Source organism: Emydura macquarii, unplaced genomic scaffold, assembly GCF_026122565.2.
Source record: "Emydura macquarii macquarii isolate MOO-44397 ecotype Brisbane River unplaced genomic scaffold, CSIRO-AGI_Emac_v2 contig_2199, whole genome shotgun sequence".
Taxonomy (NCBI): domain Eukaryota; kingdom Metazoa; phylum Chordata; order Testudines; family Chelidae; genus Emydura; species Emydura macquarii.
The window spans coordinates 2524259-2551726 of record NW_027132336.1 but is presented as its reverse complement, the minus strand read 5'-3'; the positions used below and the strand labels follow the sequence as shown (position 1 = coordinate 2551726).

The following is a 27468-nucleotide window of genomic DNA, read 5'->3' as shown; positions in this document are numbered from 1 at the left end:
GAGCGTTGGCAGGGCATGATATAGAGCGCTATGGAGGCACGACTCCAGGGGGCATTGGAGCCGACCCTATGGGAACTACTAATGGAAAAGCCTTCTGGTGAACTGTGCACATTGCGTGCATACATCTACTTGGAATGGACATGAGCAACACATCTCAAAGAACAACAGCTATAGAAGGTTAGTAACTGTTTCTTGCCTTTTATAAAGTTGATGCTGTGTAAGGATTGCTTTTCTAATTACTTTGAAAAGACATACTGATATAGTGATTGTAATTCTTTGCTCATTGAACTTTGCAGGAAACACCGGGCTGGGGTTGATATACATTCTTGCTCTCAGTTCTTGCTTGAACTGTACAGTCAGTGGATATTGCCATCAAATCCCAGCAAGAGAACACCAGTCATTCTGATTAGTGAAGTGGTGCGATCAGTAAGTCTAAAAAATAAATTCTGTGCCATAATTGAGTGCACTTCATGGTATGTTTAAGGTTAGAGTTTATAAAGTAGCTTTTCCTAATATACAGAAAAACTGACTTCTGTAGGTATCGTCATTGATGTAATGATATATCCTTCAATCATAGCGCTAACTTAAAATTCAATGGGAAAGCTTTTGATCAAAATATATTAAGTTGTTCAAGCACTCATTAATAGTAGAATGTGTAAACTTAACTTACAAATAAATGTTATAAAAAGAATATTTGAGAAATAAATTCTTCCTTTACGTGCCTACCTACTAAGACTAGAGTTCAGGATTCTGTGTTTATCCTGTAATATAATGAGGGAGAAAATATAAAAAGCAGAGGAACAAATGAAGTAAGTATGCACTAAGAATATTATTGAAGCATCTGATGAAAGACTGAGGGAACTAAATGTATATGAAATCTAGGATTCTGGAGAGATGGAGAACTGGGAATGATAGCCACTAATACTTTCAAGGTAATGTAAATTGAGGCAAGTATTCATAGTCTTAGAAAATGTTAGGATGAGACACTCTTGCTGCAAAGATAATGTACTGTGCATTTTTGGAAATCTGGGTTCATAATGTTGCCAACCAGTAACCTTCATTTGGGCTCCAAAACTACTTTATTTTAATTTTGATGTTGGTTTTGTAAGCCAGACGGGTAAGGAAAGAAAAGTTGAGTGCTTGTCTGTATGTATTCCATGTCTGGTGCACTTAATCAGAGTCGTTTTGTCTAGCACCGTCTGTTAGGCTCTTTCATGCCCTTGGGTTCCTCCCTGAGCTTTTGCAAAGGCCTTATATAACCCACTTGTGAGTGTGTTACAATCCACTTCTGTGCTGGTCAATAGAGAATGAGTTGGTACAAACGCAATTTACAGAGCCCTTGGCTCAGTAGCTCGAGCAGTAGCAGCTCATGCTTTTAGTTCTAGAGATCTCTGGTGGGCTGGCCAAGAGGACTGATGAGGTATTTCTGTGTTTGTCAGTATGTATCATCATAACTTCTGAATGCTGCAACAGACAATTCCCTGAATTTTGGAATTGATCAAGGCATCAGTGGCCAGAGCCTTGTTGATTTTGGGGGAAATCAGAAAAGCAAGAGGGGGAAATACGGGACACATGAAGCCCTGCCATCTCTTCAGCACAGCTACAACCTCAAGCACTTTTTCAGTTGTCTGTAGATCAAAGCTGGTTGTTGGCACTCACTAATGCCTTCCAGCATAACCATAATCCTGTCACGTCTGCCTATCCTCCCAATAATGTTTAACATATTGTCACCTTTACCATGATACTGTTACCTTCCTTGAAGCAGTTAATTTGACTGTCACTTTGAGAGCTGTCAGCAAGTCTTAGAAGATCCTTACCCTTTCCCCATCCTTCTTGGGAACCATTTCTTTAGTTTTCAGGAAGTCTGAAACAATATTTCCATTGGCCAGTGAGAGCTGGAGATAATATGAAGGAAGTTACTCCATTCAGTTTCAAGAGTTTCCTACCACCCATCTGCCTTTTCTGTCCCTTTTCTGGAATCCCCTCTTCTGAGAGTCTATTACATTGTGAGGTACAATCCCGCCTGAGACTAGAAGCAATATGAGGAGGTTCCTCCTCCATTTGTAAGGAGGGTCTTTTATTCCCATTATTTTATAGTCTGTCTGTTGCCTTATCCCATCCTAGACCTAAAAGATCTAAACAGTTTTATCTGCCAATTCAAGTTCTGGGTTGTGACTCTGTCCTCAATAATCATCACGTTAGATCCTCTAGACTGGTTTAAACAATGAGAGTCCTGTAGCACCTTAAAGACTAACAAATTTCTGCAGGCATAAGCTTTCGTGGGCTGCAACCTACTTTGTCAGATGCACTGACTGGTTTGCAGCTCTTGAGCTCCAGGATGCATGTTTCTATCCATCCAGCACTCAGGAAATATCTACAGTTTTTGGTCAGTCTCACACACATTCTATACAGAGTGCTGTCTTTTGGTTTGTCAACAGCCCCAAGAACATTTGTGAAATGTCTGGCTGCAGTAGCAGCTCATTTAAAGAAGTGAGGCATTTTAATGTACCTTGATGACTTGCTGGTCCAAGAAACTTCTCCCCAGCAAGCCATGGACAGGATTCAGTTTATTGTCTCCAGATGTGGCTGAGTATCTTCTACAGGTTTAGAGCTCAAAATAAACAAGGACACATCTTCCCTAACTCCTACTCAGAAAGTATAATTTATTGGAGCCCTGATATATCTTTGCTGTGGAGAAGTCAAATTCAACATGTCTCTTCTGATCAACCAACTTCAAGAAAATCTTCAAAGACCTGTAAGTACATGTCTGCCTGTTAGGACATGTGGTCTCATGCACATTTGTGACTGCATTCGCCAGACTTCATCTACATTATCAGAGTGGTTGTGATCTTCTTACCGACCCACCTCTTCACAATATATACATGAAGATTCAAATCCCCGAGTCTTAAGAATGTTATACTGGTGGAAGGACCCACATCAAGTATGCAAGAATGTAGCTTTCTCCCCACCAGTTCCTGTGAAGTATATAGTGACCGATATTTCAATGCCTAGATGAGTTTCCCATCCTAGCTATCTCAGAGCACAGGGTTGGTGGTCCAAAGAGGAGATTCAGTTACATGTCAGTGTTCTAGAATTCAGAGCACTGAGTCTGCCTTATATGGGTTTTCTCTGCCACATCAAAGGACAAGCATCCAAATGATGACTACAAATATATTTGTAAATAAGCAGGGAAGAGCCAGATCCATTTGTCTATGCAAGAAAGACATTATTAGGTGGTAAGGCATATCTAACACCAAATAACGATTTGGCAACCCACCTGCCATATCTTCAGAACACGCTGGCAGTTCACTTGAACAGATATTTCTAACACAGCCACAAGTGGTTTGTGAAGAATTCTGTCATCAGGTTAATGTTTGACCAGTGAAATTTTCCTTGCACAGATTTGTTTGCAATCAAGAAGAACAAGTGCAAAAATTTCTGTTCCACGGGAGGACAGAGTCCCAGTTCACTGTCAGATGCTTTTCTGATTCTATAGACTCTTGATCTATATTACGCCTTCTCTCCCATCTGTCTGATCCCATGTGTATTGAGGAAGATCAAGCAGGATTTGGGATTAATCATTCTTTGGGTACCAGTACTACCTGACAAGGCAAAAGCCAAGAGTTCAAAAGATTGTCCATATAGTCCCCCAATAGCTCTTTCGTTCAGGACTTAGTCAGCCAGGAACAGGGAAAAATACTTCATTCAGACCTGGCATCTCTATCTGACATGAAAGCTGTGTGGTTAGTGGATGTAGAGAGAACTTGCGCTACAGATGTACTTCCAGGGCATATTAGTGCATCATATTGCACAAGAGCACAAGCAGCTTCTGGAGTTCGTTTCAGAAACATCCCATAACTGAGATATGTAAGACAGCTAGTTGGAAGATGATACATAGCTTTACTAAGGGATTTGTACACACTGGCGCTTACTTCAGTAAAACTTACGTTGCTCAGGAATGTGAATAAGCCACTCCTGAGCAACATAATTTACAGCAACCTAAGCGCCAGTGTGGACAACGCTGTGTCTGCACAAGAAGCCGTCCTGCTGACATAGCTACTGCAGCTCAGGGAGGTGGAGTAATTAAGCTGATGGGAGAGCTTGTGGCACAGCTACATTGGTACAGCTGCACCACTGTAGCAATTCTAGTGCAGACTAGCCATCTCTTATCTGATGCTTTAATTTGGTATAGCTATTCTGTAGTTGTAGTTAGAATCCAAGTACCCTTCTCCATTATTTTGTCTGCTGCTTATGAATCACCAGATGTGGAAAACATATAGACAAGCACTTGAAGAAAAAAAGGGAAGTTATTTAACTTGTACAGTGACTGGAGCTCTTCCAGATGTCTATGTAATCCACAGCCCACCCTCCTTTCCCAGCTATTGCAGTGCCTAACAATACTGGAATTCCACATTGGTGAAGGAACTGAGGGTTTGTTGGTCATTCCACCCACTTTTGCCCTCAAACGAGGAGGCTCAACAGCATGAAGGTTGTAGGCATGGCCCAATGGGTACTACTGGCCAAAACATTCCCATCTCAGTCTGGGGCACAATTGCATCAGACAGGGAATACATATTGAGAACATATCTCAAATCCAAGTTACTGTACAGGTAAGTCCCTTTTTTGACTCATCAGGGATATGTGATTAATAGTAAAAATACCTGGGTGGTAGAAAAGAGCATGAAGATATGTTTGAGACGCCACCACTATACATATTCAAGACTGAGTTAGCTAATACATTGAATAAAGTAGTGAGAAATTCAGCATAAATGTTAGACTGGATGTCCCATGTAATTCTTTCTGGGTGTATCTTTTAATACAGTAACCACAACTCCTAAAACAAAGCAGGGAGCATTTTACGATGTTGTGTTACTATTATTTAAGAGATACAGAATCCTAAACTCTGCTTTTAGAAAGTATGTAAGAAGAATTGATTTTAAATGTTTTATTGTAAAATGTGTGCAATGTCTTTCTAGTAGCTTGGATTCTTTGTCTTTTTAAAGTTTGACTGTTCCTCTTTAAGCCAGTGCCTGATTAGGCTATATCTGATTTTACTGTTGCTTTCAAATTAAAACCTTTTATAGCACACGTCACAATAAAAGGAGTTGGATTATTTTGTTGTTGTTGTTGTTGGCGGTTACATTAAGCGGGGACAGTCTAATATTTTTTACTTGATGATTACTGATTTTTCTACTCCATTTTTATCATGTTCACAGCTTCTGGCAGTGTCTGACTTGTTCACAGAAAGGAATCAATTTGAGATGATGTACACAACACTGACAGAATTGCGGAAGGTGCATCCATCAGAAGATGAGATTCTCATTCAGTATTTGGTACCAGCCACATGTAAAGCAGCTGCTGTTCTTGGAATGGTAAGAAATTGTTACTTAAAATTTGTGGCAAATTTGTGAATATAGTGCGATTTTTGGTTTGCTACAACTATTTGATGCTGGAATTGCTGCACTTCGGCCATGAAGAACTGGCATGTTTTCAGGAAGGACTTGTCATAGTGGTAGTTTCATACATATTTTATATATTTTTAGTTACTTCTCATCCATTCATTTTTTTAAATAATTTTAACAATTAAATTAAAATAATCAAGGCTAAATTCAGTGTCTTTAATTGTGTCCTGAAGACTGCTAGATTTGTAGTTTGTAGTGTTCTGGGAAATGAATTCCAGAGGAGAGGCCCTTAACTGGCAGAGTAGTAAATAATGATGAGGACAGGGTAGTCATACAGAGCAATTTGGATCACTTGATAAGCTGGGCCCATTCAGACAAAATGAATATAAATACAGCCAAATGCAAAGTTATACTTCTAGGAACAAGGAATGCATGCTATCTCTATAGAATGGGGAATGTACTCTGGAAAGCCATGACTGGGAAAGATCGGGTTATAGTGGACCAACAAGTCACTTGAGCTCCGATTGCAATGCTGGGGCAAATAGAACTAGTGCAATCCTGAGATGTATAAACAGGAGAGTAGAGTTGTGATTTTGACTCTGCATATGGCTTTTGTGAGTCTGATTTTGGAATTCTATGTCCAGTTCTGGTGTCCACATTTTAAAAATGACGTTGAAAAATTGGAGAGGGTGTAGAAAAGAGTCTCAGAAATGATTCAAGGGTTGGAGAAAATGCCTTACAGTGAGAGATTTAAAGAGTTCAAACTGTGTAGCTTAGCAAAAAGAAAATTGAGAAATTACTTGATTACTGTAGAAGTACTTTCATGGGGAGAAGAGGCTGGGTATCAAAGGGTTCTTTAACGTAGCAGAGAGAGGCAAGATGCCTGGAAGGTGAAGCCAGATATATTCAATTTGGAAATAAGGCACAAATTTTTAACAGTAAAAACTGGAACAAACCACCAAGGAAAATGGTGTCTTAAAATCAAGAGTAGATGCCTTTCTGGAAGATATGCTGTAGTCACACACAAGTTATTGGGCTCAATACAGCGGTAACTTTAAGGTCCTGTGATATGAAGGAGGTCATCCTAGAATCATGATATAATGGTCCCTTCTGGCATTAAACTCTGTAAAACTGTGAGCCTTTCGTCTGATCCAGCCAGAGCCTCCATTTGACTTTTAACTGCTATGGCAAAGGATAGGATAGGAGGCCATCTCTCAGATAGCTAAGTACCAGAGTATTCGGAACTTTAAAGATAATCAGTAGCACCTTCAATTATTCCCCCAAATCAAACAGAAAATCTTTGCAGAGACTTGAGCACAGGTTGGTGTACTTAGTGGTTCATGCCATTCAGGAGCTGGGTAGTTGCTGTGACCCTTCTGTGCCTACGGCGGCCACCTGAAAATGCTAAGGTCAGGGCAGGCTGTAAAAGGAGAGGAGATTCTCCTAGTGCTGATGGGTGACATTGAAGTTAGGCTTCCCCACCAGCCACAAACAGTGCTTCTGATTTCCCACACTGGTTATCAAGAAGCCCAAAATACAAATACACACAGCCCCCTTTAGTGCATTTCAGTCTCCGGCCCCCAATCAGCCACTAGGTCCAGTAAAGAGACCAGTTATTTAAACTTTATGCTCTTTACTAAAAAGGTTCCATAACTTGCATTACACATATAACACATGAACATAGTATTATCACCTTACTTAGCATATTATAGCCTTTCTAACAGTACCTGAAATGGCATATTTTACATGAATTATAATGATTTTGACATATTGATGTCACACAACATAATAAATGCCCCTCTCCCAATCCAGCCAGCGTGACAGTTGCATTGTGAACTAGGTTGCAGTTTAGGATGGACTTTTTGTAGTCCTTAAGTGCATTATAGACAAGGGCATGGAGGCCCATTGATAGGTCCACACTAGGAGTGAGTGGCATTGTCCCATGATCTGTTGTAGATAGTGAATGGTACCATTGAGCTGCTGCTGTTACCAGAGTGCCTGACCAGTGATAGATCCAATAAGACTCCAAACCTGAAAGTCATTTTAGTGAAAGATGGAAATACATCCTCCAATATATGGTGCAGAAACCAGCTTCACCAACACCCCAACTACTTCGACTAAAAATTCTCATTGCATCAATGAAGCTCATTGAGAGCAAAGTTGCTGTCGTCAACATCTCCCTGTAAACTTTCATAAAGCCACTTCATTGCCCTCCTTAAAATCTTTTCTGTGATGTGTACGAAAAGGTTGACAATGGTTAGGCATCTGGTTTTGTATGCTTAACTGTATTGTCTCATTTTGTCCTTGAACAGATACCCCTTCTCCCCCCAACTGTCTGTTTCTGTCCACCTGCTGTCTCTTGTCTTTGGGGCAAGGACTGTCTTATGTTTATAAGTGCCTAGCATAGTGAGGCTCTGATCACTGATTGGGGCCTCTGGATGTTACTGCAATATAAATAACCTGCTTTCGAGCTTTCTCAGCTTCTGTTACAATCTTCTAATACCATGTTCACCCTCAAGGACTAAGGTTGTGTGGAGGAAGTGGTGTGACTGTTAGTGGCCAAGGGTAACAGGTGTTTTACTGGACCATCAAAAAGTGTGTCCCAGTGGCTGAGATTCCATGATAATGTGTTCCATGGTAACGTTTACCGTAGATGCTGTTTAGAATGCTTAAATGCCAAGAATCCTTACATGTAGACCTTGGAGACACAGCTATTTCATATAGTAGCATTCTTCCTCTCACATCCACCAACTTAGAGGACCATGGACAAATTAGAAATTTCTTGGTGCTCAAGGCTTACATATAAGGATACTTAGTATGTAAACATCCTAAACTGCATCCATGGCGGACCATACCTATCTAGTATTAGTGCTTCCCCTAAACTGATTATACATCTATGACATAATTTCTTTTCCAAGTATGACAACATTATGTTATCATCTTGGTGCAGCAGTTTACCATTTAACTTGCAAAAAGTTGATAACATTAAATCAATGGAAGTATTTTATGATCTCTTTAGGGGAGGACGATTTACAGTGAGAATTAGATGCAATCTTTTTAGTTAAACTAAATTTGCAAGCCAGAATAAACCAGCTTTCTAACTTGTTCAAATCTCTCTTAATATTTTATTCAGCTATCTAAGTACTGTTTTATGTAAACTTGTGGTTCATGGTACTTTTTCTGCTCTTTAGTTCACTAATAAGAAGTTTTCCAGTTATAACGAGTCATCAGAATGGTGCATTGGTCCACTAATGCTTTTAGTGCACGTTTTTGTTTATGTGCATTAGGATAAAGCTGTAGCCGACCCAGTAAGCCGTCTGTTGGAATCAACACTACGCAGCACCAATATGCCAAGTCGGATTGGAGCTCTTCATGGAATTCTTTACATCCTTGAGTGTGACCTGCTTGATGAAACAGCAAAACAACTCATTCCAATTATCAGCGAGTATTTGCTTTCCAATCTGAGAGGGATAGCACAGTAAGTGTTACATATTTAAAACTTTGCTGTGTTTTAATGCAAAAAACAATTTGAGCTGTAGAATAAACATCTAGAAATATACTGGTTTAGCCAATCTCTTGGTCTGTTAAAACAAGCTTTTTGAAAAGACTGCAGACTTTTAAGTTGAGAATATACTAATTACATTTCTTGCAGTATTACTATTTTTGCTTCTGATTCTAATTAAAAATAAAGTGTATAGGCCTGAGCAAAAAGCTTTTAAGTTTCAGTTTTGAACCTCAAAAAGAGAGTTGGTTTCAAGATTGAGGTGAATGGTCAACTTTTATTTTTATATGGGCATTGTTTTCCTTTCCTCGAGCCATTTTGAAATTTAACAGACTCTCAGGTTGGAAACTAAAGGTTTCTATCCACAGATCATGAGTTATAATAGTAGCTGATGCTTACTATTGTCCCTTGCCACCAGCTTCAGCTTTGATTTGCAGAAGTCACCTGCTTGAAGAAAGAGAGAAAAATCAGTGTCTAATAATTCAGTCCTGCTTGAGTATACTATTACAAAATCTTGCCTTGCTTTAATATCATAAAGCAGTGACTTTCAGCCTCTGGTCTGCAGATCCATAGGGATATGCCGACTAAGTCTAAGCGTTCTGCGAAAGGTGGTTGTTACCATAGAATAGTGGTTTTCAACCTGTGATCCGCAGACCCCTGTGGGTCTGCAGACTGATTTCCAAAGGGGTCCATACCTCCATCTGAATTTTTTTAAGGGTCTGCAAATGAAAAAGGGTTGGAAACCACTGTCATAAAGGGTATAATCTTTCTTCGAGTGCTTGCACATATCCATTCTACTGTAGGTGTGTACTGGCACTGAGCACAGTCACCAGTAATTTTTCCCTCAGTGGTACCCATCCGGTCAGCTTGAGCACCCTGTGGTGCTGTGCACTCATAGCACCAGTATAATGGGCCCAGCCAACCCCGTGCCTCCTTAGTTCCTTATCACCTGTGATGGTAACAGGAACTGTTCCTCTTGCCTCAGCAAGCGTTCTCAGTGGTCTTTGTACAGTTAATTGGTTTTTAGACAGTTTGTAGAATTTGTGTATCTCTGCAGACCAGGATCCGCAGCTTTAGGATCCCTAACCAGCAGGCATTGTTGGGCAGATATTGTTATACTTAGAAAAGAAAAGACGAGCAGGATCTTATTCAGGAGGACAAGGCAATATGCCACGTTTATTGTAAATGTAAGACTATCAAAAAGCAGTCACATTCACATACATTCATACCCAAGAAGTTCTGCAAGCTGGTGTCATATAATTACCAGTCTTTTTATGTGTTGCTCAAGCCAGCCTAGTGGCCAACTAGGCTAGGCACGAGGAGGGAGCCAGGCCTCTGTCGGTCGCAAATCCGATGCGCCAAGATGGCGATTGCGGAACGAAACCCGAAGTTTTCATGTTTTTACTCCATCTTTTATACTTGCTGACTCTCATGTAAATCTCTGGGCCTTGCTGTGTCATGCTGCCTCCAGGTTTAGTATGGTTGTTAATCACCAGCTAATTGCAATAATATCTGTTCTCTTATTTTTCTACTTCGTTCGTTCCCAGGGTGGATCCTTCTGTACTTTAGGGTTATTTATTTGCCCTTTAGGGTCATTGATGTGCATTCGTTGGCCTTCAGGGTCAGGATAGCAGTTGACGTTTTCATTCCCCTTTCTGTTGTCAGAGCAGATTAGGTTGGTGTCTTTTTATGCCCTGCACATACATTCCTCACTCTCTCACACAAAGAGAATTTATTAAGATATTTTTAGGTTCAGTAGTACAAGTTTCAGGAAATGGTTTACTTCAAGAAACTAACAAGGTGGAGTTCACTTATGCCACACTAAACAGTACTATACCATTATCATAACAGTAAAGAAAAGTCTATATCTACCTCTATTTCACTTATACAATAAAACAAGGAGTCTACATCTGATTCGTTTGCACAGCTGCTGGGGATGGCTCATAATATGACTTCAGTATGTGGGACTCCATGTTGAAGTTCAAAGACTTGCTGCCACAAAGATGCCGGACTGGGGTTCTCTTCGCTGGTAGATGAGGGGAAATCCATAGCGGGGCTTTTCCTGCAAGCTGCTCTGGATGCAGCAGATTCAGTAGCCAGGTCCATGGCTTCCAAAGTAGCCATGCATAGGATTTCATGGCTACAGTCCTCCAGCTTCCTGCAGGAGGTCCAGCAAATCCTCCAGGGCGTTCCTTTGAGGGGGCTTCCTTCTTTTCGGAGCAGACTAATGCAACGATTCATGATCTGGAGAACTCCAGGGTGACCTTAAGTCCCTGGCATTGTATACCCCAGCGACTTCAAGGAAGCACTACAGACCTCAGCAGTCCTTTCGTTACTCTGCCCCACTGACCCTGCAAGAAACAGACAGGAAAAGTAGCATGGACTTTAGGCATAGAGCACCATTTCCTTGTACCTCAGACATCCTGCAGGCACCAAGCAGGCCTTTTGATGGGATGCTTGAAGATTTTGTACCAGTTCCCATGTTTCCAAATCCTGTTCCCCCTTTATTTGCGGACCGCCTGTCCCACTTCATCCGTTCATGGTCCAGTATCACTATGGACCATTGGGTGCTGAACACAGTGGACATGGGATATATTCTCCAGTTCAGTTTTATCCTTCCTCCCTGACCTTCTTTAGGGACCACTGTCACAAGCAACTTCTCACCCAAGAGGTTCAAGCTCTCCTGCGGGTGAGGGCCATGAAAGGGGTTCCACAAAAATCTAAAGAGGAAAGGGTTCTAACTCCCATTATTTCCTAATTCCGAAAGCCAAGGGTGGTCTCAGACCTATTTTAGACCTGCGCCAGCTCAACAACTATCTCAAGAAATTAAAGTTCCGCATGGTCTCCCTGACTTCCATTATTCCTTCCCTGGATTCCGGGGACTGGTATGCTGCACTCAGTAAAAGACGCCTATTTTCACACACCAATCTTCTGGGGCCACAGAAGGTTCCTCAGGTTTGTTGTGAACCAAACACTACCAATTTATGATACTCCCATTCGGCCGTTCAGTGGATATTTGCAAAATGCATAGCATTAGTGGCGGCCTTCCTAAAGAAATGAGGAGTGCAAATCTACCCATAGGACTGTAGGACTGACTAGTCAGAGGCCAATCCAGGGCCGAGGTAGAATCTAGTATCCTCCACATACAGTCTGATATTCCAGGCCTTAGGCCTGCTAATAAATGTACAGATGTCCATCCTCACTCCAGTACAGAGGATAGAGTTTATTGGCATGGTGCTCGACTCTACCCAGGCCAGAGCTTTCCTTCCAGAAGGCTTCAAATGATCATGTACCTGATAGTGCACCTGAAGGGACACCCAGTTACAACAGCCCGAAATTGTCTGAGGCTTTTGGATCACATGGCTTCCTCTACATATGTAGTGCAGCGTGCAAGACTACACCTCAGACCCCTCGAGGCTTGGCTGGCTTTGTGTACTCCCCAAACCACCACCACCACCACCTGAACTTGGTTCTTACTGTACTTTCTTACTGTACTTGCCTCCCTCAACTGGTGGCTGGACCTGCTGGTGAACTGCACTGGTGTTCACTTTTCACTGCTCCAACCATCGATATCCCTGGTCTCAGACACGCAAGTGCTAGGCTAGATCTCACCTAGGGCACCTCAAGATTCAGGGCCTTTGGTCTCAAAAGACCTCTCACTTCACATCATCAGAGAGCTCAGGGCAGTTGCCTGGCCTGTCAGGCATTCCTACCTCTCATTACAGACGAGTATGTTGGTTCTTATGGATAACACTGCAGCCATGTCCTTATCTCAACAGGCAGGGTTCACTCTTCTCCCTGTGTCGAGAAGCACTTCAGCTGTGGAAGTTCTGCATAGCTCACTCAATCTATCTTGAGGCTTCTCACCTTCTGGGAGCATAGAATGAGCAGGCAGATCGCCTCATCAGGTCTTTTGCCAGTCACCACAAATGATCCCTTTGCCTGGACATCGCAAGAGGGGTTTTCCAGCAGTTGGAGACTCCCAAGGCACAACTATTTGCAACCAGGCACAACAGGAAGTGTCACTAGTTCTATTCCCTGTGAGGTCTCAGCCCGGGATCTCTCACGAATACCTTACTACTCCGGTGGATAGGCCACCGAGAAGGAGTGGCGGGAGGAAGGGCCTAGTACTGGTGAAACCCCCAGGGGCTCTAGTATGGCCACTGCATTGGCCAGTGGCCCACTGGCCAGTTGCCCGGGGGAGGAGGGTGACCGAAAGGGGATCCTGGACAGATGGCTGTCTATTAGACTGCTGGACCTTGTGGGGGCTACTGTCCTTTCCTACTCAGCACTGGATCCTGACTCTGGTACTGATCCTGGTGCTGGCACCCAGGAGATGGTTCTGATGGAGATGGCGGAAGAAGAGGAAGAGGAAGGAGCCCCTCCTCTGGCACAAGCTTCCTCCTTGTCCCGAGATGAGGCCATTGTGAGACCCAGTAACCTGTTTCCATAGGACAACTTCAGGGCCCATAAGGATCTTCTGAAGCTAGTTGTGCAAACCTGGGTCTAAAAATCGAGGAACTCAGTCAGCACACAGCCTGATTGACATCCTGGCTGCAGCAACTCCCTCCAAGGTGGACTTGCCCATCAACGTGGCAGTGATGGGACCAGTCAAGGTCCTGTGCCAAGCATAGTCTTCTCTAGCCCCCACTTCAACGAGGCAGAGAAAAAGTATTATGTACTGGTGAGCAGGTTCAAATACCTGTACTTGCATCTTCCTTCCCCAACCCACCCTGTGTCTCTGGTGGTCACTGCAGCAAATGAACGAGAACCATCTCCTGGGCATCAGTATCGGGATCAGTACCAGAGTCAGGATCCGGTGCCAGTCGAGTGCTACCCCGAAGAATAAGGACACAAAATACTACATCTTTTTGGGAGGAATGTTTATTCGACAGATAACATTCAACTACCTATCTCCAACCAGCAGCATTGCTCAGGAGATACGATTTTAATCTTTGGGATTCCTTATCTAAATTTAGACTCTCTACCACAGGAGTCAAGACAGGAGTTCACGGCTCTCTTAGATGAGCATAAGAACGTGGCCAGAACCATTCTCTAGGCAGTTCTGGAAGTGGCCAGTTCAGCTGCCAAGACAATGGTTTCGGCAGTCACCATGAGGCATTGTTCTTTTCTACAGTTCTCTCTGGTCTCCCCCTCATGAGAAACTCCTCATCCAGGAGGTGCAATCCCTCCTATGAGTGTGGGCTATGGAGGAAGTTTCTTGAGACTTTAGAGGGAAGGGGTTTTACTGCCAGTATTTCCTAATCCTGAAGGCCAAAGGGGGCTTATGGCCCATTTTGGACCTGCATGGCCTCAACAGATAATACCTCGAGAAACTGAGGTTTCTGAAGCTCTGTATTCTGCGAGTCATTTTTGCAGCATGAGGTATCCTGATGACCAACCTGCTTGCTGCAAGGGACAGCAGGAAATGCCATCTGTCCTGTTCTCAGGCTCCCTGACAGATGCCTTCCACCTCATCTGGTAGTTGGCTTTCCTGTGTGCTTTTTCTCCAATCACAATTGTTCTACAGGTCATCCTCAAGCTGAAAGTGGACCAGGTCAAGCTTATCCGAGTTGCCTCCTCATGGCCAAGGCAGTGCTGGTTTTCTGACCTTTCTGAGCTGTTGATTTAGCCTCCCATATTGTTTCCTCTCCATCCTCACCTGCTCACACAGAATGACAGTCGCACTCTGCATCTTGGGCTCAGCTTCTTGCATCTCACGGTGCGACTGCTCCAAGGTTGAATATGAGAGGACTATGTTCAGGAGCTGTTTGACAGGTCCTCCTAGTACTGTAATAGAAAACCCTCTACCAGAATGGGCTATTCAGCACAGTGGAAGTATTTTTCATTGTGACCATTGGCCCGTAGAGTTCAGCCAATTCGAGCTAGTATCCAAGACATCTTGGGGTATTTATTGCGTCTTCAGTTGTTGGGCCTTGTGCTTAGCTCATTGAGGGTGCATCTAGCGGCAGTGTCAGCCTTTCATCCACCCCATTCATGGAAGATTGGTGTTTTACAATGCTGAAGGTGGCAAGATTCTTGACAGGAATCCTTCCTCTCCCTTCGCCAGTGTGGAAACCGGTGTGGGACCTTAACATAGTCTTTGCAGCTCTCATGGGACTTCCATATGTGCCTCAGGCATCATGCCCTTTTCCTCTCATGTCAAAAAACTGTATTCCTCGTGGTGATAATATCTGCAAGGAGAGTGTCTGAGCTGAAGGCTTTGCTGGCAGAGCCTCCTTACACACAATTCTCCAAAGACAAATCAACATTGCAGTTGAACCTGAAATTTGTGTTTTGGTCTCTGAGTTTTATTTAAACCAGGTGGCATATTTGCTTGTTTTTTTCCTAAGCTGCATTAAACTCCAGGGGATCAGTGTCTTAATACATTGAAAATCAGACAATGGTTTGGCCTTTTATTTGGACAGGACTGACCTTTTTGGGAATTGCCTTGTCTGTGTCACATGCAGATTGTATAAAGGGACAGGCAAACTCCTCACAGATAATCTCTAAGTGGATAACTTCCTGCATAAACTACATACAAAACAGCATTAGCTACACACCCTCTGTGGGTGCGAACTCATTCTGAAAGAGCATAAGCTACATCAATAGCATTCTTGAGACGTTTCAATATTGGATATTTGCAGCGCTGCCACTTGGTCATTGATGTATAAATTTATGAACCATTATGCCATTACCACAGCATCCAGAGTAGATACAAATTTTGGGAAGGCAGTCCTTGTTTAAACAGACTGTGAGCCCCTCCCTATGGGGGGTAATGCTTGTGGGTCACATAAGTGGAGTACATGGCTGCATCTACTCGAAGAAGAAACGGTTACTTACTATAACTGGTTCTTCAAGATATGATGCAGATGTATATTCCACAACCCAACTGCCATCCCCTCTGCTTTAAAGTGTAGTTTCTGGGTGTTTAGTGCGAAGGAAGTGGGGGGTGTGTGTGTGTGTGTGTGTGTGTGTGTGTGTGTGTGTGTGGGTGGTGCCACTTCATATAGTCAGGGTGGGGCTATGACCACAAAGTGCGAGCGTCACCCATCTATGGGTAATGCTGGGCAAAATTCTTCAGGTCCGGTGCGCTGGGCATGCACACAGCTATGTGGAATACAGGTTTGCATCACATCTTGAACTACAGTTACAGTAAATAACCAGTTCTTTACTGATATAATCATTTGCTTTCTTGCTTATTTACAGCTGTGTAAATGTCCATAACCAACAGCATATCTTAGTGATGTGTGCTGCGGCATTCTACTTGATAGAGAATTACCCGCTTGATGTAGGGCCTGAATTCTCTGCAGGAATTATACAGGTATGTATTATACAGTGCTCCAGATTACAGAAGATAGATACAATTTTGAAGTAGTGCAGGGTTCTTTAGTCTTACTTTTTAGGTGTATTATGGGTGCTTCACTATAGGATGTGCGTGCAGTCCCCAAGGGCCCATATTGCATAGAGCAGCACCTTGTGCCTTCAAATAAGGGCAGATAAGAAGATGCGGACCCACCACCACCGTTTCTTTTTGTCTGTATGCAGCTTGAAACAGAACAATTGTGCCTCCGTTGATTCTCAGCTTCCTGCCTTTCTTAACATAGTGACTTAGATTCTAAGTTTTTCTTTTGTTTAGTTATTTTATTTCTCATTTTCGTTTTAACACGGATGGGTCTAGAAGGAGCTTCCTCCCTTCCCCCCTGCACTTTTTCTTTCATTTTGCTTGAAAAGTTCCAGAGGGGTAGCCGTGTTAGTCTGTATACAGCAAAAATGAGAGTCCTGTGGCACTTTAAAGACTAACAACTTTAATTTCTGCAGGCATAAGCTTTCTTGGGCTGTAACCCACTTCGTCAGATGTAAGGAATAGAAATCAGAGAAGAGGTGTGTGTATATATATATATATATATATATATATATATATATACACACATCCAAGGGTAAGGAACAACAATGGGGAAGGTAGGTATGAGCAAAGTCCATTCAGTTAGAGTAGATGAGGCTTATTCACAACCATTGATTAGGAGGTGAGAATGTGTGAAGTGACAATTACTTCTTGTAATGAGAGAACCATTCCAAGTCCCTATTTACACCCTCCTATCTGATTTCTATTCCTTACATCTGACGAAGTGGGTTACAGCCCACGAAAGCGTATACCTACAGAAATTAAATTTGTTAATCTTTAAAGTGCTACAGAACTCTTTCAGTTCTCTGTTTTTTGGTCCATCACCATTTCAGGATTATGCCGAAGAACAATGGAATAAAATCTTGCCAGAGGTCTTTTCCTTGTAGTTGACAGGCATTTGAGCTACCTCTGCTGCTTCAGAGACACCCATGTCCCATCAAAGTGTATGGTCTATATGAGATTTAAAGGCAGGTCTCAGAAAAACAGGGATGCTAGGCTGAAGCTCCTTCTAATGGAATACTCAGTAGCCCCCAGTAGGGTCTGCTTTCCCTTCTGTACATCAGCCTCAACATCCCAGGCTGCTCCAGCTGCACCTTCAGAATTTTCTAGAATGACTTAGAAAAAGAAGCCTCTTTCCCCTATCGGGGAAACAAGGAAGAGGGGTAGGTCATCCCTAAATCTCATTCTGAGACCTCTCATCCTTCAAGGAGTACTGCTGAGGTTGCCATATGATTCCATTACCGAGCTGTCAGTACCGTATAAGAAGCAGCATGTGGAGAATTCTTCTAGTAGATAGCACAGGGGGCCATCTACCTATCAGCACCAAGATGCACACAGGCTCCTCCTCCATGCTTTGGTACTGTCACCTTCTCTGCACTGGAGTTCTAAAGTCAGAGAAGTTCCTCAACAAGCCTCTCTCATACAATACTCACCATTGCAGCACTGACCATTTTCCAGGCTCCAGTACCAGCTCAGATTTCTGCATACCATAGTCCTCCAGCATTCTGCAGATTTCTCCCTTGGAGGCTGTTTTCATACCAAAGGAGCTGGAGTCCCCTTTGTTATGGACTTTTATGAAAACCCTTCCTTGGTACTGCTCAGTCACATGCAACACTTCCTCTTTTAAGTTGAGAGCATGGTTCCTGGATGGTTCTCAAGGTAAAGCTAACCTGTTTAGAAAAGGTCCAATCAGTTCCCCTATCTAGCCAGAAATCTACCTTCAGAAGTGGAAACACTTCCATTCCTGGTGTTCTCTTCACCCTTCTTCAGCATCAGAGGTTCTGCTCTCCAAAATCTTAGACTACCTGCTGGATTAGAAGGCACAAGGTCAATCAACGAGCTTAGTCAGAATACATTTGGCCACTATCATAGCCTTCCACTCACACATCGAGGGCGTCTCAGTTTTTGCCAACCCCTCTATGGCCAGATTCCTCAAGGACCCCCAGCTCCCCAGTGTGAGCTTAATTTGGTCCTAAGTGCTCTGAGGAAACCCTCCTTTGAACCTGTTCTCTCCTCCACCTCTCCCTCAAGACTTTGTTCCTTATAGCCATCATTTCAGCTAGATGAATGGGGAGAGCTTGGTGCTCCTATGGCAGACCTGCCATTTACTACTTTCTGTAGTGATAAGGTTACTCTGTATCCCCATCCTCACTTCTTCCCTATGGTCTCTTTGGAATAATATTAATCAAGAGATCCACCTACCAATGTTTTACCCAAAGCCTCATGCCTCCGGAGAGATCTGCCTACATATGGTCCAGGGATGGTATACTTCCATGGATGATGCTACCTTTAGTGACAGTCTTCTGGACCGTCTTGGGCTTGCTTCCTAAGCACCCACCTCCTTGCTGAGTTGCTGCTTGAGTCTCCTAAAACAGCGCACTCATGGGGACATCTTGAAAAAGGAGGAGAGGTTACTTACTTTACAGTAACTTGAGTCCTTCAAGATGTTTTTTCCCTATGGGTCCTCCATCTTCTGCCCTCCTTCCTCTTGCTATGGAGACTCTGCTTCACAGTCAAGAAGGAACTGGGTGGCAGCTGGTCTGGGCCATCTTATGTGCCCTCATTTGGAGGCACAAGGTGCTGCTCTGGGCAGGCATGGATTCTCGGACACTGCTTTGCATTCTCTAGTCAAGAACACCCACACATCCTACAGTGGAGCACCCAGAGGGAGAAAATATCTCAAAGAACTCAAGTTACTGTGAGGTAAGTAACCACTTTTTTCCCCCCAAGAAGGGATTTGATTGAGAAGACAAAATCAATTCTCCTTGTTATGACTGTATGTTAGTTGTTTTCTCCTTGTATCTGCACCGGTGTATTGGTGTCAGAGTTTACTTAAATACAATCAGTTGTTTCTTAGATTTCTTTCTTGCTTATTTCAGATGTGTGGAGTAATGGTGTCTGGAAGTGATGAATCAACTCCATCCATTATTTACCATTGTGTCCTGAGAGGATTAGAACGACTCCTCCTTTCAGAGCAACTTTCTAGGCTGGATAGTGAATCTTTAGTTAAACTAAGTGTTGACAGAGTGAACACACACAGCCCGCACAGAGCTATGGCAGCCTTGGGGTTAATGCTGACTTGCATGTATACAGGTGTGGATTTATTATTCAATTATTTATGGTCTCTGTGTTAAGTACATCTCTTGAGAAAAATATCTAGCTCTTTTAGAGTGCTTTTCAGAAAATGAAACATGTTTACAGCTTACTGACAGAAATAATTTTTTCAATTATACCTGTATTCCCATAGTGAATTTATTACAAGATATCTTCTTTCTGCTTAGGAAAAGAGAAAATCAGTCCAAGTCGAGCAACAGATGCAAATCCTACAACTCCAGACAGTGAATCTGTTATTGTAGCTATGGAACGGGTGTCCGTTCTTTTTGATAGGTAAGAAAACAAAACCTGCAGCATAAACTGCAGTAAAAACCTCACATTTTGGCATTGGCTCCGTTTGTTGGTCACTATTCTGTTCTTGAGTTTTAAAATGTCATTGCTGATAGTTACTGTGCTGTTGATTAAAAATACAGTACCAATAACATACACAGCAATGTCATTAAAGCAGTTGGGTCCAGCACAGACATACAAGAATGTAAATAGGAAAGAGATTTCTTTAATACTAAATGTTATACAAAACAAATGCCTCTGCTTATCTAAAACATGTGCCTCGCCACGTATGCTTATTCTTGTGTAAAATATTTGAATGATCATCAGAAAGGAAAAATCTAACAATCTTATGCTCCTATTTATTGACACTTATAATGTAGTCAGAAAGAAATGTAATTTCCATGGTCATTCAAGTTTACAAGGACATCTGGATGAAAATTGTAGTTTTGACCGTGGCTGCGTAAAGTAATTGCAGTGTATGCCATTGCTAAGGTTAGGAATGCCCATTTGAGGGTTGAGTAGGTGAACTGCAAGAACTATAAAAAGTATGTTTTTCTTTTATAAAACACATTTCTGAATCCAAGTTTCCCGACCTTCAAAAACTGTTGAAACATATACATGTTCTCATTATTGGCCAACTCTACCTTAGCTATTTAAGTTATAAACTCCTTGAGGTACGGCATGTCTTTTTGTTGTATGTTTTTACAACAACTAGCATGACAGGGACTTGATCAATCATTGGGACCCACGGCACTCCTGGAACAAATAAATGACATTGTTTATATCAATCACCCGAGGAACCAGGGGCGCCAAGCCGCATCCAGAAACTTCGACATTGCTGTCTGCAGTGCAGCTGCAATGCCTTGCAGTCCCTTCACCTACGTAACAAACCCCCCAAAAGCAGACAGGAAGTTATTCAGTTGTGATCCCCTAAAGTTTTCAGTTTATAATCACACTCAGTTTTCCTGTGCTTTAGCAACAGAGCAGTTCACCAGCAAAATTATCTCAAAAGTTCCCAACTTTTTCTTGAGGGAGAAAGACCCTATCTGCCACTTGTCTTCTGTTGGTGACCAGGAGAATTCAGAAATTAGTCAGGAAAAGCCAGCCTGCACCAAATTGGTCAAAATGACAATGGTATTTGTACTTATTGGAAATGTCTGTAGTTTACCATCATCTTTCCCAAAGCTGGCCTTTTGTCTAAAAGCTCCCTTCTACATCCCATTCAGAGACCTCAAAAATTGACTACCTAGATTTTGAAAGGAATATCTTGAATCAAGAAGGCTACTATAAAGATGTGATCCAGATTGTCTCTCCCCACATTACAATCCTCCACTCCAAAAAACTGAGTCTACTTTATCTACTGGAAAATATTGGTTTACTGGTACAAGAAGAAATGAGTCTCACTCTATTGAATCCTGGAATTCCTAATATCCATCAGTTCCTACCAGATAGTCACTTGGGGAGAAATTTTGGGAAGTCCTATTTGGAAATTCCTATTTGGGAGTCCTATTCTCAGAAATGGCTTAGGGCTCCTAATTCCCACTGAAATTCAGTTTTGGTTAATAACTCCGAAGTGCCTGTGGGTTTTTATTTAAAGCATAATAAAACCTCTTTCAGAATGCCTTTTAACATAATAAAGAAACAGAGCATAAGCCCAATATTTTAACAAAAGTAATATCTTTAAAAGGCAACTTAAAATGCATTACTCTTTTTTCATGTAATCAGTTTCTGTAGTTGTCACAAGGATGATAAGCAATTGCTGATGGAGTGTCCAAAGTACAATTTCTATATTAAAATATGGTCCACACTGAAAGATTTGAGAACTCTTGCTGATGATCTGCAGATGTATTAGGTTCTGTAGCACAAAGGGTCAAATTGAGATTTTCAAAAACATTCAGCAATGATTTAACTGTTCCCATGAATTTCAGTGGGAGTTATACCTCTGACTTCAGTGGGAACAATTACACCAACGCTAAATGCTTTCGAAAAGACTGCATTTTAAGACTTCATAAGTCAGTCTGAAAGGGCATTACTGAGCACTCTACTCTCATGGAGTAGAGAGAATATATATACCTTTGCAGAGAAAATCAGTGGTATGGTAGTTCATGTCCACTTTTCCCAAGACACCATGAGCTTGATCTGCAAGCATCAACAAATGCAGCCTTTGGCAGGAGGGTTCTCCAGTTGGTGGTTCCTCATTAAAAGTGCCCTCTAAAGAAAATTAACCTTCATTTCCTTGCCATCTAGTTCTGTTTCTCTTCATCTGTAACATAACATTCTTCTTGCTATTTTTCTTTTATTCAACAAGCAAAGATGTTGTGGATGGAAATAGAAAATTCACAAGTAACATTTTTTTCTTCTCGGATTGCCAGCAGTGCTAATACATTCCCCCACATGCACTTACACACTGTCTTTTTAGCATTTCTGCTACATCAACTTTTCAGATTCTTTTGGAGTTGCACTTCAGACATGGTGAAGTACTCTCAGGTGTAGAGTTAATTTTTTTATTTTTTTTTCCCCTGGAGCTTCACTTATTCCCTACCCTATCCTTCAAAAAACAAAACACTAACAGTCAAAAGTTGAATGTTGTACAGCTGTGGAAGAACTCCTGGATTGTCAGTTGGGTAAGGGTTAGATCTCAGTGCTGAAGAGTCCCCACAGATCTATCTACATATAAAAGAAAATATTTCCTCTCCTATCCCTCATAGCTCCAGAAAAACAAGAAAAAATGTGATAAGGACTAAATCAGCCCAAATGTTCTGCTGAATTAAAATGGTCAAATATATGCCGTCTCTTTTTTTTGTTTTTTGTTTTTTGTTTTTTTTTTTGTTTTAGGATTCGGAAAGGATTTCCTTTTGAAGCTAGAGTAGTAGCACGGATCCTCCCTCAGTTCCTAGATGACTTTTTCCCTCCACAGGATGTAATGAACAAAGTTATTGGAGAATTTTTATCGAACCAGCAGCCATACCCACAATTCATGGCCACTGTGGTTTATAAGGTAGTGTATTTTAAATTGATTTTCAAAAATATACTTTTGGTACAAGGCTGTTCACTCTCTGAAGTCAGTAACTGGGGCTCCTTGCAAATGTACTATTGCTGGTATTATGTCAAGCATATCATCTGGTAAAAATGATTTAAACCTCTTCACTTACGAAGATATCCACTACTAACATTTGATAATTCCATTTGTGACATTGAGCTGAATATGTGAAAAGAGCAATTTTTTTTTTGTGCTGTTCATATTAAATACGACAATGCATGTAATTCTGGTGCAGGACTTCATAAAAGTAACCATATAAACCGACATGTGACTCTATTTTGGGCTAATTGTTTTACATATTTGTGCTATTACATTGAAGAGCAAGATTAGAAATTCCAATTTTAATTGATTCAAAGATAGACCTGAAGTTGTTTTGTTGTCTCACATTTACTTGCACAAATTGAAATAAATAAAACCTCTAATTAGCAATTAAATAAAAAATTCAAAGAAGATTGTACATTCCAATGACACTAAATTCATAACAGAAAGCAGGGGAGAATTTATTGTAAGAGCCAGGAAATGCAAAGAAAAGGTTTATATACTCTGTTTCACATTATACACTGAGTTTGAGGAGTGAGTGAAAGAGGCCTGTTAATGATAGGGAGTCAACTTTACCTAATTTGTCAATTTAGTCTAGAAAATTAATTTGTGTGCCAGACATAAATAAAGGAAAAGCCCTTAATTTAGATTTGCAAGTCTCTTTCCTAGATCCCATTTAAAGACTTGCGTGTACCAGGACATTCCAAAGAGGGTAAAATCGATGGTCGTAGTATTACATGACTACATTGGCACTCAACACGTCCATGAACAGAAAGTAGATAAAGTTATGAATCTGTGTAACTGATGTGGCGCTCTGAAGTTTCTCAGCTCACCTCACGATCAAGCTAGTCTAAACTAGCTTTCTTTCAGCATTGCTTAATGAGACGACCTGTCACTGGTGACTGGGTGCTGAATCCCCTGGCCTTAATTTCTCCTTAAAGGCTTCTTTTTTTCTGAGGCACTCAACAGAAAGAACCCCCTGACCATAGGCTTTTTCCTCTAACTCAAATGGTCTTAATTAAAGTTTATTTGGCATAGTGTAGAAAGACCTTAATCAATGAACACTAACTAGAGTAAATCACCTTAAAAGAAAAAGTATAACTCACTAGGCGTCAAGCTGCGTACTAAGGTATCAGTTAACCAAGAATAAAATCGTCTACACTTAGGAGTTTTTTGTCTCTTACTGCCACCTGGTAGAGAAGTGTGGGTCTTCAGACCCAGGACTTGTTTGTACCAGTGTTTTTCCTTTGTAGAAAAAAAAACAGATTTATTTGAACAGCCTGCCCCAGCCACTCCCTTCTATCCAAGGAGTACATCTTCCAAAGTCATTTTGGGGTTCTCTTGTGCTTTGTCCTAGTCCCTAATAGATGACCTTTGGTAAGCCATGTTCTTTTTTATCTCACATGCATAGCTATGTCTTAATGATTCTTCAATAATGCATTTGAGATGGATTGGGAAGAATAGCCTCCTCAGTGGTTATACCAGTCTGGATATGCTAGATAATCTCTTGGGGCCTGTTTCTGTAATATCTGAAGTACAAATTAATCACACACAAATTATTTGAAGGCTTAGATGTTTAATGTGGGATTTTAATTATACATAGATACATCTATCTGTCACAATGTACCCAAATGGAATTTTGTAGGCAATCTAATGTACGTAATGAACATTTTTGACCGGCAGCCCTTGACTACTAAACTCTGATTGCTAAATCTAATATTTTAAAGATTTAATAAATATTCTTATGCTTACTTGATTTATCCATATTGGTAAGTGAAATGTCTCAAGGCTTTGGAGTAACAGAAGGATACTCATCTTGGATTATATGTCTGCAGTATGTTTTATGTCTGGCCATTAGTGTTTTAACATGTCTTTTCCCACATTAAATATTTATTGTAACTTTTGCAGGTGTTTCAGACACTACATACCACTGGACAGTCATCAATGGTCCGTGATTGGGTGATGCTCTCTCTCTCCAACTTCACACAGAGAACACCTGTTGCAATGGCGATGTGGAGTCTTTCCTGTTTTTTTGTCAGTGCTTCCACCACTGAGTGGATTTCAGCAGTGTATCCTAAACTGTTTTTATGGGAGTTTAGCACTTAAATGTAAAGTGAATTGATAACACTAGAGACTGAAATCCTCCCTTCATGTACTTAAAAAGTACACCATGGGCAGCAATACTTCTCCACAATGCCTTGCCAGTACATCAGATTTGACCAAGAGGAGGCCACTTCCAGAAGCAAGAACATAGTTCATTCTCCATGTCTATTCAATACAGTGGGTGAAAATAGATTACCTGTGTATGCGGGATATCAGACCAGATGATCATGGTGTCCCTTCTGGCCTTAATCTATTAATCAGTTGTTTGAATTGCCAAAAAGGGATGCCAGTTGGTAAAAGCTGGAATAGTTCAGTAGTGGGTACCATAATAGTTTATAACTTTACTGTGAGATATAAACTATAAATTATTTAAATATCAGATAAGGGTGAATTTTTTTAACAGTATGTCAGGTTCAGCCATATATGGCTTACATAGTTTTTAAGGGGAGTCTTGCATCTAAACCCTTACATTACTATGGAAAATCTTTTATTTTAGTGATGTACGCTTTTAATGTAAAGAATTGAGATACTGAGAAGCGATTTATTGCAAGGAACAACCAACCAACAAAACTATAATGTTTAGAACCTCTTACCAGATATTTTCAAGGTGACTTTTTATTTTCCTTTTAAAAATTAGTCATAAGCATTGTGCCAAATGCTAGGGTAAAATTCACCAAAAAGAACATCCTCATCTACTTTCATTCCCCTCCTTGCATCTCCACCTCTTCCCACCCACTCCACCCTCCCAGAAAATTGTATTTGGCAACATTCCTCTGAAAGGTCGCAAACCACAATAATCTTAAACTGGCAATAGAACAACATTCCCCAAAGTAATTGGAACAACTAGTAGTAGGATGCAGTGGCATTGCCCAATGCACATGTAATTAATAAAAAAATCTTCTCACCTTAAAAGGAACTGCTGCTCAGGAAAATCAGTCCTGAAGATGGCATTTGGTAAGCAGTCTAAAAATGGAAATTTCTCCACTGTTTTACATTTCCTTGATAGTTATTTTTATGGCCCTGTGCATTGGCAATTCTGTTGATCTTTAAGTGATGCAGAACTTTGTCGCTGATGAGGTTTTTTTTCCTAATATATAATCTAAGTGAAAAATATTCCTACATACTCATTTTAAGTTAACAATAATGGGGAAGTTGCATAAAGTTATTCAGAGAAATACAACTAAGAAATAAGCCATCTGCAATGGCAGATGTCTTGCACTTACAATTACACAGTGGTAAAGTGAAAATGTAATTGATCAGGAATGCTTTTTAAATCCATGATATTTTGTGTAAAGCTTTAAAGTTTGTCTCTTACCTTATTATTATGCCCTTAACTTCTTTTCCAGTCTTCCACATATTATCAGCAGAATGGGAAAATCGGAGCAAGTGGACATTAATCTGTTCTGTTTGGTGGCCATAGACTTTTACAGACACCAGATAGATGAGGAACTAGATCGAAGGGCCTTTCAATCTGTGTTTGAGATGGTAGCATCACCAGGAAGCCCATATCATCGCCTACTAACTTGCTTGCAAAATGTTCACAAAAGCACAGCATGCTGAACATTGTGATGTTAGTTAATAAAACTTGGTGACTTGAGTTGGAATATGGTATGAACATTTAGAGGAATATAAAAGTTCAGAAAGCAGCTAGGATTTGCTTTTGCAGTAAATGTGGGTCTGTCAGTTTTATACTTCATGCTTGTTTGCGTGGAGAAGCATTTTTCACCACAAAGAATCACATGGAAGGTGTAATAGAAACATTCTTGGTAGCTGTGCAAAATGGATGTATGTACATGTTTTAAGTAATGTTTGGGACTAACCTGAGACTGAATTACTAACTGTAAGATATATGGACAAATACTGTATGCAGGATAACCGGGTATTACTCTTCTTCCTGGTGATGAACTTAAGTCACTGTGTTGCATCTCGTATTGAAACTCTGTCTCTCAGTGCAAGTTTGCAGTCATTACAAATCTTTATAATTTTTGTACATATATATATATATATATATATATATACACATACACAGTGTGGGGTAGTATAGATCAGAAATTGTCTCCTAATGTCTCTCCCAAACAAGGCAAAGAGAAACCAGTTTTCAAGAGTAACACTCCCAGCATGTAATTCTTCTATCTCTGGACTTTCTAGTATACTGTGGTGTATGTGTTGGTGGCATGGGATATGTAGTGCACATACATAACCACACTTTTCTTTTTTTCTTCTCAGGATTTAAAATTTGAGTACAGTATATCAGTAAAAGAAATTTTAACTTAAATATTTCTATATCATGTAAAGTATGTAAAATTGTAAAATGTGTGGTGCATGAGATGTGCTGTAATTTGAAATGAACAAAAAGCCACTCTATTGAATGTCTTGACATCTGTAGTGTCCTCATTTTCTCATTGTGTGCTCAAGTTCATGTTCATTTTTAAATTCCATCTTAATGTACAGGTTACATTTTATGTTCTACATCTCACGTTTTTGTATGTTAACACTTCAAAAACTGGAATATATTGACTAGTTTGCGTTGATACTGTGTTAAGAAGGCATTTTTGTGATCCATTTGACTGTAGTTTATTTTGAGTTTCTTTAT

General features: G+C 41.0%; 1 protein-coding gene across 5 annotated transcripts in view; it reads left to right on the top strand.

Annotated features, from left to right (window-relative positions):
* The window catches only part of HTT (huntingtin), a 199443-nt gene extending 172195 nt beyond the window's left edge, over window positions 1-27248 (top strand). For 3 of the 5 annotated variants that reach the window (XM_067558891.1, XM_067558890.1, XM_067558889.1), the window contains 9 exons: window positions 297-426; window positions 5217-5372; window positions 8690-8880; window positions 16114-16228; window positions 19189-19402; window positions 19591-19696; window positions 22529-22691; window positions 24681-24841; window positions 26222-27248. In XM_067558891.1, the coding sequence (XP_067414992.1) occupies window positions 297-426; window positions 5217-5372; window positions 8690-8880; window positions 16114-16228; window positions 19189-19402; window positions 19591-19696; window positions 22529-22691; window positions 24681-24841; window positions 26222-26435 (1450 nt within the window). In that variant the 3' untranslated portion in view covers window positions 26436-27248. Of the gene's footprint in view, window positions 1-296; window positions 427-5216; window positions 5373-8689; window positions 8881-16113; window positions 16229-19188; window positions 19403-19590; window positions 19697-22528; window positions 22692-24680; window positions 24842-26221 lie in introns of those variants that run through there. The other 2 variants (XR_010921863.1, XR_010921864.1) reach the window with 2 other exon arrangements.
* Window positions 27249-27468: the final 220 nt, after the last annotated feature.